At 35.6% G+C, this 18,183-nt stretch overlaps 1 protein-coding gene across 1 annotated transcript; it reads left to right on the forward strand.

Moving 5' to 3' along the window:
• The first annotated feature begins 4,952 nt into the window (after positions 1–4,952).
• LOC110465234 (piRNA biogenesis protein EXD1-like) lies at positions 4,953–14,505 on the forward strand. Its single transcript, XM_021520928.1, has 3 exons — positions 4,953–5,147; positions 6,738–9,826; positions 13,033–14,505. Exon 2 carries the CDS (start codon positions 6,745–6,747, stop codon positions 7,813–7,815), a length of 1,071 nt encoding a protein of 356 aa, XP_021376603.1. The 5' UTR covers positions 4,953–5,147; positions 6,738–6,744; the 3' UTR covers positions 7,816–9,826; positions 13,033–14,505.
• Positions 14,506–18,183: the final 3,678 nt, after the last annotated feature.

The raw sequence follows: 18,183 nt of genomic DNA on the forward strand, positions 1-18,183 counted from the left end.
CCAATGGAATATTTACTAAATTTCCTAGGAAAAAAAGAGTAGGCATAGGCAAAAGATATGCCATGGTGCAGCGTCTGTCGTCCGTCCGTCGTCCGGCGTCCGTCGTCAATATTTTACTTTTAACAACTTCTTAATAACCAAAAGGCCTAGGGTGATGATATTTGGCCAGAAGCAAACTAGGATAAAGGGCTACCAAGTTTGTTCAAATAAATGACCTTCACCTATTTTCAAGGTCACAGGGGTCAAATATGTTAAAAACTTTAACCAACTTCTTCTGAAGAGCCAAAATGCCCAGAGTGATGATTTTTGGCTAGTAGCATGCTGGAATAAAGGGCTACCCAGTTTTTTCAAATGAATGACCTTCGTCCATTTTCAAGGTCACATGGGTCAATTGTCTTAAAAAATCTTAATACAACTTCTTCTGAATAACTAAGAGGCCTAGGCTAATGATATTTGGCCAGTAACATGCTAGAATGAAGGGCTACCAAGTTTGTTCAAATGAATGACCTTGACTTATATTCAAGGACACAGGGGACAAATATGTAAAAAAAAATCTTTAAACAACCTCTTCTCAATACCCAAAAGGCCTAGGAGGATGCTATTTGGCCAGTAGCATGCTGTCATAAAGGGCTACCAAGTTTGTTCGAATGAATGACCTTGACTTATTTTCAAGGTCACAGGGGTCAAATATGTTAAAACCCTTTAAACAACTTCTTCTGAATAACTCAGAGGTCTAGGGTTTAGGTATTTGGCCAGTAGCATGCTGGGATGAATGGCTACTTAGTTTGTTCAACTGAATGACCTTGACTTATATCCAAGGTCACAGGGGTCAAATATGTTAAAAACCTTTAACCAACTTCTTTTGAATAACTAAGAGACATAGGGTTACGATATTTGGCCAGTAGCATGCTGTGATTAAGGGCTTCCAAGTTTTTTCAAATGAATGACCTTTGTCCATTTTCAAGGTCACAGGGGTCAATTGTCTTAACAAATCTTTAAACAACTTCTTCTGAATAACTAAGAAGCTTATGATAATGATATTTGGCCAGTAACATGCCAGGATGAAGGGCTACCAAGTTTGTTCAAATGAATGACCTTTACTTATTTTCAAGGTCACAGGGGTCAAATATGTTTAAAACCTTTAAACAACTTCTTCTCAATAACCGAAAGTCCTAGGATGATGATATTTGGCCAGTAGCATGCTTGGATAAAGGGCAACCAAGTTTATTCAAATGAATGATCTTTACTTATATTCAAGGTCACTGGGGTCAAAAATGTTTAAAACTTTTATACAAATTCTTCTGAATAACCAAGAGGCCTAGGCTAATGATATTTGGTCAGTAATATGCTGGGATAAAGGGCTATCAAGTTTGTTCAAATGAATGACCTTTACATATATTCAAGGTCACAGGGGTCTTATATGTTTAAAACCTTTAAACGACTTCTTCTAAATTAGCCAAAGGCCAAGGGTGGTGATATTTGGTCATTAACAGGCTGGAATGAAGGGCTATCAATTTTGAAAATGAATGACCTTCGACCATATTCAAGGTCACAGTGGTCAATATATGTTTTAATCTTTAAATGACTTGTTCTGTTTAACCAATAGGTCCAGGGTTATGATATTTTGCCAAAATCATGCTGGGTTGGAAGACTTTAAACTCTGTTCAACCTTATGTCCTTGTTCGACATTTAAGCTCACACGCGTCATATGTTTATTTAAATCTTTTTATTGGTTCTTATGAATCAAACACTGATATTCTGCCTGTAGCTGTATTTTAGTCCACTTTTAAGATTACAAGTGTGAGATTAATAACAGGTGAGCAATTCAGGCCCATTGGGCCTCTTGTTATGGATTGCGAAGCAGATGGGTGTAACATCTCAAATGTATTTGATGATATGGTTACTTGTGATGCTGGCTGTGACAGATTGTTTCATAATAGATGTGTAAGTGATCTGTCAGATTTACATTTTTCTAGGGATAATTTTATTTGGAAGTGTGGTAAGTGTTCATAAAACAGCCATAAAAGTCAGAAGTATTTTTGGTATTTTTTAATGTATTTGTATGTGTATCCTATGAAAAGTTAAAATGTTTAGTGAGTAAATTAAAATTCCTTTTGAAAAAAGAACACAATTATTTAAATCATAAAACCATTTTTTAAAGTTATTATAAAAATTACCATTTTTTCTAATAATTACCAATCATCATGATGTTCATGAATTCTCGATAACGACATAGATTGAAGAAGTGATGTCCCCTAATTAGCACGGGTACGGGAGTAAACAAAACACCCGCGATCACAACATAGTCAGAATTTTATGCGAAATAGTTCGCTTATTTCAATGAAACATACATAATTATAAACAGTAAGGTATTTTGTTTCATATATCTGAAAATAACATGTTAATTTTGACTCAATATCTAATAATATGTGAAAATACCCATTATCGTCGATTTCTAAATTATGAGATGATAAATAGACATTTTTGTAACTCACATTTAGAAAATAATGTTTGAAACTATTGTATAATTTTATAAAAAAAAAGATATAAGCGATCGCGTTAATGGGACATTAAAATATCTCTATATGCCTTGTACGGGGTTTTGGGACGGGAGCGGGAGCGGCGTACAAGATTTACCTACCACCCGTTTTGAGGCCGCTTAAGAAATTACGTGTTGATACGTCTATACTGTTTACTGAAATAAATAATTATAAACAAACTAGATTAATTAAGGATTCACAAGTAGCTGCACATTAGATCTAGGCCTTTAATACTTTTACTACATTAACAGATTAAGTAAGGTGGCAGCTGCTTACATTCGAGTCTGGGTAAACTATTGGCGTTCGTTTCATATACACATAGGATACAGATCTATATAAAAATAATGGTAAATAAAAACAAACAAAAACACATCCCGTCCTATCAAACTTCAACAATTTTTTGAGCAGTAATTTATAACGTTGGTCAGTGTATAGTTTATTGGTAGATTCGCAGCCTGATCATTGTTAATCTTCCAGTATCATACCACGGAATTAGAATAGAATACTTTATTTGTAAGCCTACAGTACTAAGAATAAGTATTATAAAATAATGTATATTTACTTACTTATCGAAGTATTTTCGTCGTCGGCAAATCCCTTTTCCTTCTTCAAAACAACAAACTTGAAATTGTAATTTAATTCAAACTCTCTGATTGCATTATTCAGCTGAATCAGAGAGTTGAACATGATTGCCAGACCTGTTGCTATGGACTCAAAATTTACCGTGTCAACTACGTATATACAGAAGAGTTCCAATAATAAATTATTAAATTAATTTAATACATATAATTGTAATTAAATTAAATTAATTAATTTAATACATATAATTGCATTATTCAGCTGAATCAGAGAGTTGAACATGATGCACGGAACTGCCAGACCTGTTGTTATGGATCCCTTTCTCCGACTCAAAATTTACCGCGTCAACTACGTATATATACAGAAGAGTTCCAATAATAAATTTCGCGGGAATCTGGCTCAGCGGGATAGGTTCTAGCCCCGACCGACCAGGTCTGCAGACAAATAGTATGTATTACGCGCTCCCAGGTAGCGGTACGCGTGTACGATTTACCTATATAAAACCGAACCAAAAAAACTGACAGGCGATATTATTTTTTCTATAGTCCTGTTCAGAAGTGTAACATGTGGGCGTTCAACCATCCAACTACTGACCACGCTCGACGTTGCTGAACTGAAGTGAGTGGCCATGGGTCCCCGGGTTATACCGCTAAGTCAGTATCTTCCCCTCATATACCTTAGCCGTTACAGAAGTATGGATTTAAAAACTCTTAACAAAATGCCGTTTGATGCTAAGTTGCCTGCAAGCTTGTCAGAATCATAGAGCTTTACTTCTTCACAGAATGCAGTTATGAATCTGCTTGATACTTGCATGTTTCTTCTGTCGTATGAAAACCAATTCTTGGGGATAATACTCCTGTCCGTGTCGCCATTTCGTCTCAAGGTTTTGTTTTACCCGGTTTGGTATCCACGAAACCATTATCGTGTTTAAAAGCTTGGACTCTGTGCTCTAGCCAACTTTCTTAAAACCTACATGTACATAGAAGTCTATATCACGTGACACGGTCAAAAAGCCAAGTCTAAACATTGAAAAGGTACTCGGCTAAAAGTCTGTCAAAATGTCTTCAAAATCACTGATACAATGTTTATAATCATAACTTAATCATAGGAATAAAAAAACCGGGCTGAAACACAAACTCAAAGAGTTTTGAGCATGAGAATATTTTTGAATACGGTCCAAGGTCTAAGACGAAAAGAAAAAGAACTAAAAGCATCTGACAGCCATCTGATCTGAAACATAAATACTCATTCTATTGCATTTATATGTTGATGAAGGCAAAATTATGCTCAATGCCCCTTTCTTCACCTTCTCTTCAATATAATCACATTTTACAGATATCATTGCACGAAATATATACTTCTATCATGGCTGCGATAATGTATATTTTGTCGTTAGCACACAGGCATGAGTAAATAACAGATTCACGTAATTAGCTAACAGGCCACTGTGCCATTTGATGAACGAACAACTGTGGTCCAACCTGTTGAACCGTTTAAACGACAACGGCCCAAATATCTCCGTTATTTTCCATTTATTTATATATTTGTGATCGAATATCTCCAATCTTTTGTTTTAGAAGACGCAATTGTTCACATGCAGTGGAAAAATAACAGATCCAATACCGGACAATATATAAGCCCTTTGATAGATCGCACTTTCCTTACTTAACCGTCTTAACCGCATTTATTGAAACTGACGTGGTCCAGCTAAGTCAGAACGGCAGTCCAACCCTAATTTCTAGTAGTTAACATACATTCTTTAGATTCTTTATTAGCCAAGAGCCATACGACTCATAGGCGCAACAATAATACAAGTAAATCATAGCATACACGTATACATAATCAGGGGAGAGATAACGAAATACATGATAGCTACCGTTTCACCGATCGATATTTAAACTACCTTTGCGACCCTGTGTATGTAAATGAAAACACACATCAGGAAGTTGGGCTGAAGTAGAGCGCATGCTCGCGACAAAGACCTCTTGTGATATTTGTGACTTTGAGGCGGACACGCGGACTGACAAGGTAGGTAAAAGATAAATAATTGAAGCTGTGTTAAGACTAGGAAACGCCCCACATTTCATATTAGCGCTCTCATTTGAATGTGGTTTCTGTTTGTTTATGAGTTAACACTTTAAACATGTCAGTACTTGGACATGGGTATGTGCACGATATTTAGTTCAACCACATCTCAGGACAACTGACACAAAAAAAACTGTAATAATTCTCCTGAAATAGAACATTATTATGTACCTCAACTTACAAAACTTCATGTTTTATCATGTGATGTAATTGTGCCTCTTAAACCGCTTTTTAAACAAAAACCGAAAGCAGGCCGTGTTCCATGAAGAATGATTACACAATTACGTCATAACCGGTAAACCTACTTCTATTTATGAAAATTCACATTTCGAAACCGAAAGTAGTGTGCAGTTCGCAGAAGTACTAGAAACAGAGCATAGGCATTCAGGTAAAATATACATAATGTTTATTCTTATATTTGAGTACAATATATTAAAAGAATAAATCAGAAAAAAATAGTCAGAATGTGAATAATTCAACACAAAGATATCATAGTGCTACAGAGCATTTCTGAGCTAGCAATTGACATTAAAAATCTGTAAGATGTTCGTATTTTAGAGTTTACAGCTGTTAAAAGATTCTACCCCACATTAAAAAGATATCAAGAGTTTTATGAAGATACACGTAGTTCTTTTTACTTGATTGTATCGTTGCATAGTGTAGTGTACATCAGAACGAGACATGGTTTGTAATGAGTGGATTCGTTTGTGTACACCAGCCTTTTAACTTAAAAGGTGGCCAAGTATGACCTTTGCGCTTGACCTTTAATCGCTCACATTTGACCGATGACAACTAAAATCTAACCATGTGTAGAACTCGAAACGTCCATGCTATGGTGTAAACATAAGCTGAATGTGTTTTGGGGCTCATTAGACATCTTCTACAAAATCTTTCTACCATGGACAGACACTTTGCCTTTGACCTTTTACCCTTTACCGATGGCCACCAAAATCTAATCAGGTATAGAACTAGATGTTACCATACTGTAGTGTAGATATAAACTAAATTGGTTGAATGGGTTGTTTAGATATCTCGTGATAAGCTTTTTACTTAAAAAATGGTAAAGTGAGACCTTTGTCCGTGACCTCTGATCTTTTGCCTATGACCGATACTCGATTGATGACCATAGTATGATGTAAATATGAGCTAAATTGGTTTAAAGATTCATGAATATTTTGTACACGAGCTTTTTACTATTGACGGTCGCGCACACGGACGAACTAACTGACAAAGTCATTGCTATATACCCCCTCCTTCCCTTCACTAAATAGGGGGAAATGAAAGCATGAAACCTTATAGGTCTTTGAGCTGAATTAACAAAATAGACACAACATTTTTATTTTTTTCATGCTGAATTATACAAGGCTCGCACTAATGATTTACGATAGATATAAACTCTACATTATCAGATTTATAATGTGTTGTAAGCCTTCTTAATCACTAGCACGGTCTCATTGGTGAAGTTTAGGCATAACTGTTCTAACTTTATTACAAACATAATGCTATATTTGTGATTGATTTTATATATTACAGTTAAAAAATGGCGTGCAAGACACCAGATGACGAATACACAGTTGTGGAAGAGCTGGCAGATGTTGCTGATGCGCTTACTGAAATAAGGAGCCACGCTTTATTGGCAATAGACTGCGAGGGGATAAATCTAGGCAGGGCTGGAGACTTGACTGTTCTTACAGTAGCTACCCCAATCAAGTCTTACATCTTTGACATTCTGAAATTGGGAAAGCAGGTTTTTGATGATGGCCTTCGTGATATTCTTGAAGATAAAACCAAGAAGAAGCTCATGTTCGACTGTCGAGGTGATGCCGATAGTCTACAGCATCAGTTTAAAGTTCGTCTGTCTGGGGTGTTGGATCTGCAACTTCTAGAAGTGATGCACAGGACGAAGTCACCATCTGCCTCAGCGTCTGCTACATCCGGGTCTCTTGGAAGCACACAAACCGATGAGGTAGAAAGTGTTTATGGATTCCTGCGGTGCGTAGAGCTCTATATTGATGATAAGAAAATGATTGATGAAAAGAAGAGAGGCGTAAGATTATTACAAGATGACGAGAATGTATGGCAGACCAGACCTTTATCTGACTCGTTGAAGAGTTACTGCAATGTTGATACATCCGGGTTGTTTAGTCTGTTTGAGAAACTGAAAGGTGATAATGATGATGCCTTACCGCGTCTTCGAGTCGCGTCAGAGCGATACGCTGATTACTTCCGTTCCATGCCTGTAAGAACAAACGGAATGTTCGAGAATCATGCTCTCCTTCCATTATATATTATTCCAGATGAAGGATCTATGAGTTTTCCATTTGCTTCGACCAAATGCGTTGGCTGTAATCGGCTGTTTCCGAGACACGAATTCAGCAAGACACAACTTCGCAAGGGACAACAAAAGTGTCGAGTGTGTAAGAAGGTGAAGCTACAAGCCGACGTACAGAAAAATAGGGAAGATAACTGGGCACGAGACGAGTTCAACCATTCACCCCCACTCTACTACTCATCTGACGAAGAATGGCAGACCAATGGCTACTATGGTCTTCAGTATAGTGATAACTATAGTGACAATTTTGGTGACGACTACGGTGATGATGATTGGTAGTGACGATGTAGGCGACTTACATACAGTGAACTGTCCAGATTGTTCTGTTGGGAAATATTTTAAAATATATCATATGATCCTAAAAAAGACCGATACAAAGATACAATGGTACAAAGTAGTTGACAACTTCACCACAGCAATCAAGTACATAGTTGCGAATCGTCGTCTATGCATATAATGAACTGTTTTAAATTATGAGTAAATCATATAAAGTCACTTAGCAACTGGTACTTTAATAAAGTTGTTAATTGATTATGACTTTGCTAACAAAACGATACCTAGATATTCTATTAAAACGATTGTGGTTGCCTTCCCACGCATCTACTGTGATAAAGTTACAATTATGTGTAGTAAATTATGAAATGATATTGTTCAATATTAAGCTTTTTACGATACATGTATGTGTAGGTTTTAAATATGGGTGCGTTGCAGTTTTAAATAAGTATCATACCTTTAAGACACATATACAATCGTTATTTTGTAGAAATATATTATCTGAGTAGTATTTACTTTCTCTATTCTATCATAATTTAAGCCATGTATTATGTTTTATAAATTATTTATCTATGCTAATATTGATGTGACTGTCACATTCCTTTATGTTTGTTTTTTTATATGGCCTCTTGATAGGATTGAAATTAGTTTTAAATCTTATTGAAATCTTTACACCTTTCAATTTGTTTGTTATAGCGGGATGGCGTGTAGTGAGACGTCTTTACCTTTCTCAGATGTTTTAGATCAACGATTAGTAATACGATTACAATTGATCTGTATTTTAAGGCTACAAAGGCACATAATTATCTAAGTTTTATTTTAATAATTCCTGTATAACACCAGAAGTATCCAAGCGTAGGACACTAATGTGTGATATATGTCCTATGATTATCGAATGTAATTCTGGCATATTCAAGAATGGTTTAAAATTTACTTTGATTGCTTATTTGATTTTAAATAAAAACGTAATGTATGCAATAATTTTGTTGATAGACAACAAACTAAAACTTAATCATTACGAAATTTACATGTAAGTAAACATATTCATGAATGTGCCGGTGATCGATTTAATGCATTTTTAATATCGATTTCATTCAACCGACTCCCTTTTAAGAGAATGGAAAGAGGATAATTCATCAGATATTAAAACTTAGTTCCAACAGGGCAGAAGAAAAGTTTGCGCTAGGTGCTCCAGTATTTTTTTGTACATTGTGATGTCTCGTTGATATTGTAGTTTGATGACATGTGATGGTGACGTCATGACGTTTTCCTTTTAAATATAACATGCAAAACCTCGTAAAGGATGAACCTGCTAATTTTCAAGTCGATCGTTATATCTTATTATTTCTATACTTACCTACTTCCCATTGACATTTAATCTTTTTAATTATATATATCTACATCTAAAACTTCCTTGTTTAATTAAATGCCAATTTCAACGTTTTTAAAATTACCAAATGTTTATTTTGGTAGATGTTTATAAATACGGAATGTTGGTATTAAGATACTTGTGTAAAGAAAATGATTTTAGTCCATTTCGTACTTTACTGTCTATTTTGGCTTTTTATCATCATATGAAATAATCTCAGCATTATTTTTAATTAAGTCTTATCAAGAAAACAGAATCTACAAAAATTAAAGCAAAAATATCATTAATTCAAGGGTGATTTTATATTCTTTAGCTAATTTTTATATTGGTTCAAAAAAAATGTCAAATCCGTGATTATAGAAACACGTACACGGTGTCTATAGAAAATAAAGGACTGAAAAGGGTTTACGTTTCACCAAGTTTCTTCATAAGTGAAAAGGGACACAACTCTTAGTAGATCAGGTATCTACAACTGAAAGTGAAAGTAAGCTTTGGTGTAAAGCGAATCGTCTATTTTAAGATATGAGGAATTCCTGAAAGCTGAGGTACAATGTAGATTGCTGACGTCAGAGAACAATTGTCACTGCATAATTTACAGTAGTCGCATTTACTATCTAGAGCTGGCAGAGTATAACAACCGACGAACAGGTATGTTAATTTAGAATACTCCTAGTAAATCAATGCGTTCTCTCAAAGCTTCATCGGTTGGATTTAAAGTACAGTGTGTTTTTCCCCCCTCTGTAAACCATAAATATCGCTATTGAAGGGTTAACTTGAATATATTTTTCACGTTATGGAGATAGCACACGAAAACGGAGTGTACTCTAAATAAACCGGGAAGCGGTTTATGATGAGAGTACACTCCAGTTTTTTGTGTTATAGCTCCATAACATGAAAAATATATTCAAGTTAATCCTTATAATTTAATCTACTTTACACAATCCCAGTGGCAATCCATTTTTATTGATGGACTCTTTTCTCTTCGAAATTATTGCGCTGATGTATCAGCCAATCAAAAGCTACGTTACAAACGGCGACGTTATGGGTTGATAACATAATTTTTAAGCCAATGAAAATGCTTGTTATAAGCAAGATTAAATTATTGCACCATGTTGGCACTGCAGTAAACTGCCAAAATTCTTTTACAGTAAGTCATTTTACCACTATAGATTCCTTTAAACTCCTTTTCAAAAAGTTTTCCTGATTTCAATTTTTTGCTACTGTTTTATATATTTTTGCAAACAGTTTGAGACCTACTCAGAACCATTATTAGTTATGTTTTTATAAGTATGTTTGTCTACATGTTATTTAGATATTTTGTGTCGAATTTCATCAAAATGGATTGAAAACGAAAGTTAGGAAAACTATCATAAAAAAAAATATCATACACTTTGGAAAAAAAAACCGGAAGGTGAAATCGTACATTGTATATACGTGTACTTATGACTCAGTTTTTTTTTTGGCAACGACGTTTCAAATCAGCGGCGAATGTCAAGAAAAGCAAATATTTATGCATCTTTTATGATAATGTGGAATCTGTATTCTGTCGGTTCATCTCGCGTTTTTCCCGATTTCATATCGTTGACGATGCATAATACCGAACCGTCAAAGGTCAAGGGTCACAGAAGGTTTTATGCACCGATATCAATACCATTGAGTCCACGAATAACATCAAATTCACATGTGAGGAATAAATAAGGAGAAAAATGACGGAACTGTGAAGGTATTAGGCTATAAGATCAATATCTGAAACGAGATGAGGGGCTCATGGACTCTCGCACAACTTCGATAATATATATTTAACAAACGGTAGTCGAATCGATCGTCATGTTGTGCAAGTATAACAAAGAAGTGTGCACACGCTTATATAGCGTATCCGAATCGACAGCGATTATATTGCAAATATTTTACACCTATTGTGTATTCACGCTTTACCGGTCATTCGTCTGGTATGGATGACACATCGTACTAGTCATCGGAACGCCATACATAAACAATCAATGGTTGTGCTATACGAATCTGTACTTACCAATCTGGAAACAAACGTTTAGTAACAAAGTTTACCTTTCAGTGGGAAGTAATTCAAGTTTATTAGATATAATTTCACGCGTGTGTTGTTTCCAATATCAAATGCGTAATACATTTTATAGCTTGAGGTGAGATATCCATCATGAATGATGGCATATACAAGATAATGTTGATTTGCTGTTTTGTTGTAAAACAAGTGATGCGTATAAAACAGCGTCTATTTTGAGATGCATTCGATAGGTTCCTAAACGATTTTAAACTGTCATGCCGGCGAAAAAGCATCCGTATTCAGAACATAGAGTAAACATGTAAGGGTTTGGCACAAACGATACTAATTTAACATTGACAGACCATCGAATCAAACATTGGCTCGTGTCATTGAACGCCTTATTTTAATCCACATTGATTTTTACGGGAAATCCCGATCAGATAGTACTAAGTTTTCTTCACTGCGAAATGTATCCGGTAAAGGGTTATTGTGCTAGTCTTCTTCAGTGATAAATTTGTTCAGTGCTCGCGTCCTTGACACTTTGCAATGAACATTGTTGATAAATGAGTTGATGGCGTATATTAAACAAACAGTGCAGTCTAAACAAACAAACAAACAAACAAACAATCTGGGATGTATATCTAAGCTACAGTTTATACACATTAATATACACTAAATTATCAAATTAGTATCTCACCAATAAACCTTCCATAAAATATAATTTCTACTCCTCAACAACATTACTATAAACTTACTTTAAACATGTGTATCATAATGTGCAAACTTGCAATAGCAAGAAATGTTTCTATTTTAAGTTAAATGAAATATTTACCATTAAATTATACGGTACTCGTTGTATATATGTTGAGCATCTATACAATTTGTTCTTAAAAATCTGTTAATCTAATTGGATGAGGATCCATAGTTTTTCACCTCATGTACATACAGCTGAATAGACTTGAACAGGCAAAGTAAATTAGATTACTCAGAGATACAATACAGTGCCGTGCCGTGACTCGTACCCGCAACCCTTCGGTCACGAGTCCGGCGTCCAACCACTAAACTACCGTGATTCCGAATGACATGAGTACAACATGATAGCTCCAGTGATCATCATGGTGAGCTAAAGATGCGCTTACATTGACTAGCCATGTTAACAAAACAATATAAAAAGATAGTACATGCAAACGTGTACACACATCATCATCAGTCTAAGTAGCCGTTGTCTCAGCCAGTTTATATCCTCTAGATTTAAATATCTGAGAGGGACTTACCGACCGTTATCTACCTCCATACAACAGGCGTTTGCCGAAATGGCTGATATGGGCCATGGGAATGCGTGACAAAACAACTGCTTTAGTAAAGCAGTTGCCAGAGATATTTTATTCCGACAAGTGTTGTTTACTAAAGCAAGAAGTAAAGATGAATTGTATTTTATCAGTCCAACAAAAATTACAGAATTAAATAGGTGAGATAATGTTAAATTGCGCAGTAATATAAAGCGACAAATTTGAAGAAATCATTATTGTCTCTAGCTTGTCCTTCCTCTGCTGCAATATTTACAGTGCCAATGATTTATGACACATCGAGTCACAGAAATAATTTTAATTGTAAACACAATCCAAATTTAGAAAGCCCTAGTTATAAATACCGTGACTGAGTGAATTAAAACAGGCATTCTTCGCAATTTACACTTTTCATAACAATGAAACGTTTGACCAATTGGATCAGGATTGTTCATTAATGAAATAAGGGCAGCCACAATGGTATGGCGCCTCATTACTGAAGAAGCTGAGGAGAAAACATATAATTTTCAAACCTTTTCATTTGTTTTTAGCTCACAAATGGCTCGCAAACCACAAGATTACAACTACGTTGTTGTTGAGGACCTGACAGATGTAGCCAGCGCACTAACAGAAATAAGGAGGCATGAGTTATTGGCGGTCGATTGCAAGGGATTCAAGTTAGGGGGAGGAAGATCGGGTGAATTGACCGTCATCACTGTTGCTACTTCAACCAAAGCTTTCATTTTCGACGTTCTTAAATTGGGCAAACAAGTTTTTGACGATGGTCTTCGCGCTATACTTGAAGACAAAGCAAAGGACAAACTCATGTTTGATTGCCGACGTGATGCTGATAATCTCCGTCATCAGTTAAATGTTGAACTATCTGGCGTGCTGGATCTTCAACTGCTGGAAGTCATGCATAGGAACCGAAGAACACCAGAACGGGAAGAAGGGTCCAGACGGTCCTCAAGGACTGACGAGGTGCAATTGATGAACGGAGTCCTTCGATGCATCGAAGTATACGTAAAAGACCAAGCAATGATTGAAGCTAAAAAAAGATGTCTCAGACAGGTGGTAGGTGACAGTCATGTGTGGAAAACAAGACCATTTTCCCAAAACTTGAAGAATTACTGCTGTGTTGACACATCAGGGTTGTTCATCTTGTATAAGAAGCTGAAAGGCGACGGAAGACATATGCCTCGTCTTCGCGTTGCGTCACGTCGTTACGCTGATATTTTTCGTTGCTTGCCAACGAGAGCATATGGAATATTTGAGATGAATGCATTCCTGCCACTAGATATCGTTCCAGAGGATGATTCCTTTGAATTTCCCGATGCTTCCACCAAATGTATCGGCTGCCTTCGTCTGTTCCCAGTCGACGAATTCTGTAAGACGCAACTTCGTAATAAAAACAGATACTGTAGAGTATGTGAGAAGGCGAAGCTTCGAGCTGCTACATCACAGCAGGTATCAAAGTGATAGAAATATGTCAAGAAACTTTAAATAACATCAGGAAAAAAACAGTTGACGGCATAACTATGGCGGATACGTGGACTGTTAAGTTAGTGACAGAGGAAGATTAATGTTATAGATTGTGAATATATATATTAGCATTGTTACACCTTTATATTTTACCATATTACTAATCAGGTGCTACATGATAACCCTTTCCCCACCTCAAACGTGTGTGTAACTTATCTTATAATCTTTTACTTTAACATTTAATCAACCATAATTGATTAAACCTGCTTCATTTTGCTGTTTTGTGATGTAAGAAATAGTTCTAAATGACGTCATGATGTTATGACAAGAAATGAGAAAAGTCCTTAGTATTTTGCTGGGTCGAAAATCTTGCAATAAACTTCAGACATTGTCACTGCTAACTCATTCACAATGGAATTGTACCATTCAATTTTCGAAAGATAATCTGCAGTTCTGACGAAGTTGTCTTAAATAAATTTATATTTGTATTCAATAATTGTAAATATATGTGCAAAATTTTATATTTGTATTCAATATTTGCAAAAATGTGCGCAATATTTTATACTTGTGTTCAATAATTGTAAATATATGTGCAAAAATACATGTTCAATAAAAAAAATTGAAATAAAAAAATATGTATGTTAAATAAAAATATTAAATAAAAATAAATATGTTCAATAAAAAAAATATATTTGTTCGAAAAATATATATTTATTCGTAAAAAGAAAATTGTTCGAAAAAAAATAGGCATGAAAACCCTTGAAAAATACAATATAAATGAGACAAGGTGTCTTCTGTATTGCATATAGGTCAAATATGTTACGTCCACAAAGCGAGAAATTGGTAATGACAAAAAAAAAAAAAAAACACACTAAGGAGCATAGTGAACAACATCGACCTTCATATCACACAAAAACTGCATATTTCCCAATTAGATCATATGACGACCAGTAAAACTTGTCAATAGTCTTCATTAAGCTCCATCTGTGAACAACCTGTGTTATAACTCTGTCCGTCAGCAGTCTACATCTATGATATCATGACGAAGTCATGAAGTTTTGAAGTTATGCTATTTGCAACAAACTCTTGAATACCTACTGAATCAACAGCAACGGTAGAAAAGCCATGATGTTACTCTCAAGAAAGGGAAAGATCACATTCGGAAAATCAAATAGTCACACTTATTGAAGCGGAGTTTTAAGAGGTCTCTTTCGATTATGCTGTGTAAAGATTAAGGAAAATGACTGTGGTAGAGGAAAATGTAGTGTACTTGATGTCAAGCTTGGAGTGGGTGGGTGTGGGTGGGTGTGGGGGGGGGGGAATATAAATTTGACGCGGTCAATGAAATTCTTGTTATTTAAAGACAGCATAGCGTCGAGGTACTTGGATGTTAAAATTGAAGGACTTGTAATTGGCTAAGGTATTTGTTTTTGTCCTGATTGCTTATCCATAAATTTCGCTTCATATGAAAACCAAAAAAGAAGAGGGGCACCGCTTCTTCCAATAGGAATATCTACAGTCAGCTTACTGATGGAAAGTCTCGCCACCGGACTTAATATTCTCCCAATTTTAACATCTGTTTAGTTATTTTAGCCTTTGTAGTGCTTTTCACAAAACATGCTTTTTTTGGAAAAGAAACCTCTTGATAAGAAAACGAGGGCGTTCTTTCTATTTATCACGAGGAATTGTTGTGTAATGGGTCGAAAAGTAAGAAAGCTTGATATAAGAAACATTCTTAAGAAGAGGATGTTCAAAAATGATCGAATGTTTTTTTGAAATCTTTAAATTCCACAATGCAATTATTCAACTTACCAAGTATATAGAGTCACAATACGATTGTAACCTTGATTATACGGTACTATGCGTTATTTCTTGGTTGAGTAACAAGATGAATCGACGATAAAACGTTGTTTATAAGGATTCTGGTGAAATTTCGGAATCTTACACAAACGAGGCAGAGGTCCGTATCCTTATCATTAATGGGTATTTGGAAAGATTGTAATAGAGAAGCATGATTAGCTAGTATTTCGACTTTCGAACAATTGGAAAGTGAATAGCTCGGGTTACATTGGCTATGCAAGCATGCTTAGTGCTAGCCTTCCTCCAACTCGCAGGGACCTGAAAAATTGTCACAGCTACATTTCGGTAGAAATGCCACTTTATTGATGATATAAATTATACGAGTCGTGCGGTGGCATTTTTACCGAAATTTGATCTAAACCCCCAAAACATGTAAAATTACTCTAAACACCTTAGACTATGTCCAAATATAGCTGTTGTTTATGAATGACGCCTTCAGCTTATTTTGATTAGCCTCGGAAGACGAAACAGTTTCACTGCGAGGGGGATCCTCTGATTGGGTCTCAAAAATTTGGTTGTTTCGAATTGTTACCGTAAACTTGTTGGTTGGGGTTATATGGTTGTGTAATGTCAGCTTAAAAGTTGCACTTCTGTGTTACAAGGTATTTTTGAATGTGGAAAAAATAAGATTTTCCATATTTTGTACTAAACATATACAAAACATCCTGGATATAATATAATTTTTTATTTTAGTGAAAACACATATTCAATTTTTTTTAATTTTATAAATTTACGCTGACTAAAAATAAAATCTTGAGAAAATAATGTCTAGGCACGTGCCTACTCGAGCCTAAGACAGCTAGGCTATTGCGAGATCAACTCAACATACCAGGACGATATATAGGAGGCATACAGAACATATCATGACTAGGATGGAATATAAATATACCTCCCCCGGCTTTGCCCGTGACCTTCGAACCTTTAGCCTTGACAAATGACTACCACACATGTTTTCAGATGTAGAACTCTAAATCACCATAATCATGGTGCACCTACCAACGAAATACGATCAGAGGTTCATGGAATATCTCGTTTACACGATTTTTATAACGGACGGACAGACGCATGGACGGATCCGCTGACAAAGTGATTTATTATACTGTAAACAACAGTAAATAATGTCATAAATTGTATTATCATAAAGCATAATGTGATAAAACAGAATAACACACGGATATATAATACCCCCTCAATAAGTGTATGTGTGTGTGTGTGTGTGTGTGGTATAATAAGGAAATATGGTTAGATATTACAATAAGGTCAAAGTTAAGAAGGTTGTATTTCACACAAAAATGGACCTGCACTTCCAGGACACATCTATTCAGGTATCTGTAGTATTTTATTTAGTCCACACAGAGTAATGATGGCATTGGTTCAGTGAACTGAGCAGATTGCCAATGATGTTGCTGATTAAACGGAGAACAATTTTGTTGTAAGCAACATTTAAAACCTAAAGTTTTATTCCTTACAACAGTTCTTTAAATTATAAAAGTCATATAAATCACCCTGTTAACTTCTATAGAAACATGCAACGTACTTTTTGGGAGGATACCGGCGTACCTGGAGAAAACCCCACGTAATCATCAGACATTTGATCAATACCCTTTTACGTCCGGTCTGGGCCTCATCAAGGCCATCTCAACATACTGTAGCTGAGGCGTTGAACCAGACATTTCCTATTCTGAAATAGACCTAGCACGGTGAGCGGAGCCCGATACCTCGACAAGAGATACATGAGGTATCTCAAAAATAGCACATTGTATATCGAATGTACATAACCCTGTATTAAAGATCTGACATGTTCTTCCTGAAAAATAGCGACAACAATCTTTAACTGTCAAAATCTCAGAGGACCTTCCCGATTCCTGAGCTACCTATCAGTCTCAAAATTAACATGATGAAACTACATATGAAATTTGAGGAAGGTCTACTTCTTAATACTAGCGAAAACAAGCAACGTCTGATGATGGGGATTTAAAATTGTAGGGAATGAAGGGGTTGACCCCTGGAGCTGAAGGGCAGGGCCAAATAGGGGTTATAACTTGGAAGTGGTTTGGATGAAATCTCTAGAACCATACATAAAATTACTTGGCGTGATGAGATGAATAGACACATCCTACCAGGATTTCTCCCTTGATCTGCCCCGCCCTCGGAAACTTGGTCATTATGTCATAACAGATAAAGGGTTGAGATCCCCACTCGTTTACTAAAACTTCTGTACTAAGTAACATTCTAACACCAACACTTTAAAATACTCTACTTATGATTTGCTTTCTTATGAGAATATAATTGATCCTAACCTGACAATACATATATAACAATGAGGAGCTACCAGTCCAATAAACAAACAAACTCATAAG

The sequence above is a fragment of the Mizuhopecten yessoensis genome, unplaced genomic scaffold (assembly GCF_002113885.1).
Source record: "Mizuhopecten yessoensis strain PY_sf001 unplaced genomic scaffold, ASM211388v2 scaffold11065_2, whole genome shotgun sequence".
Taxonomy (NCBI): Eukaryota; Metazoa; Mollusca; class Bivalvia; order Pectinida; family Pectinidae; genus Mizuhopecten; species Mizuhopecten yessoensis.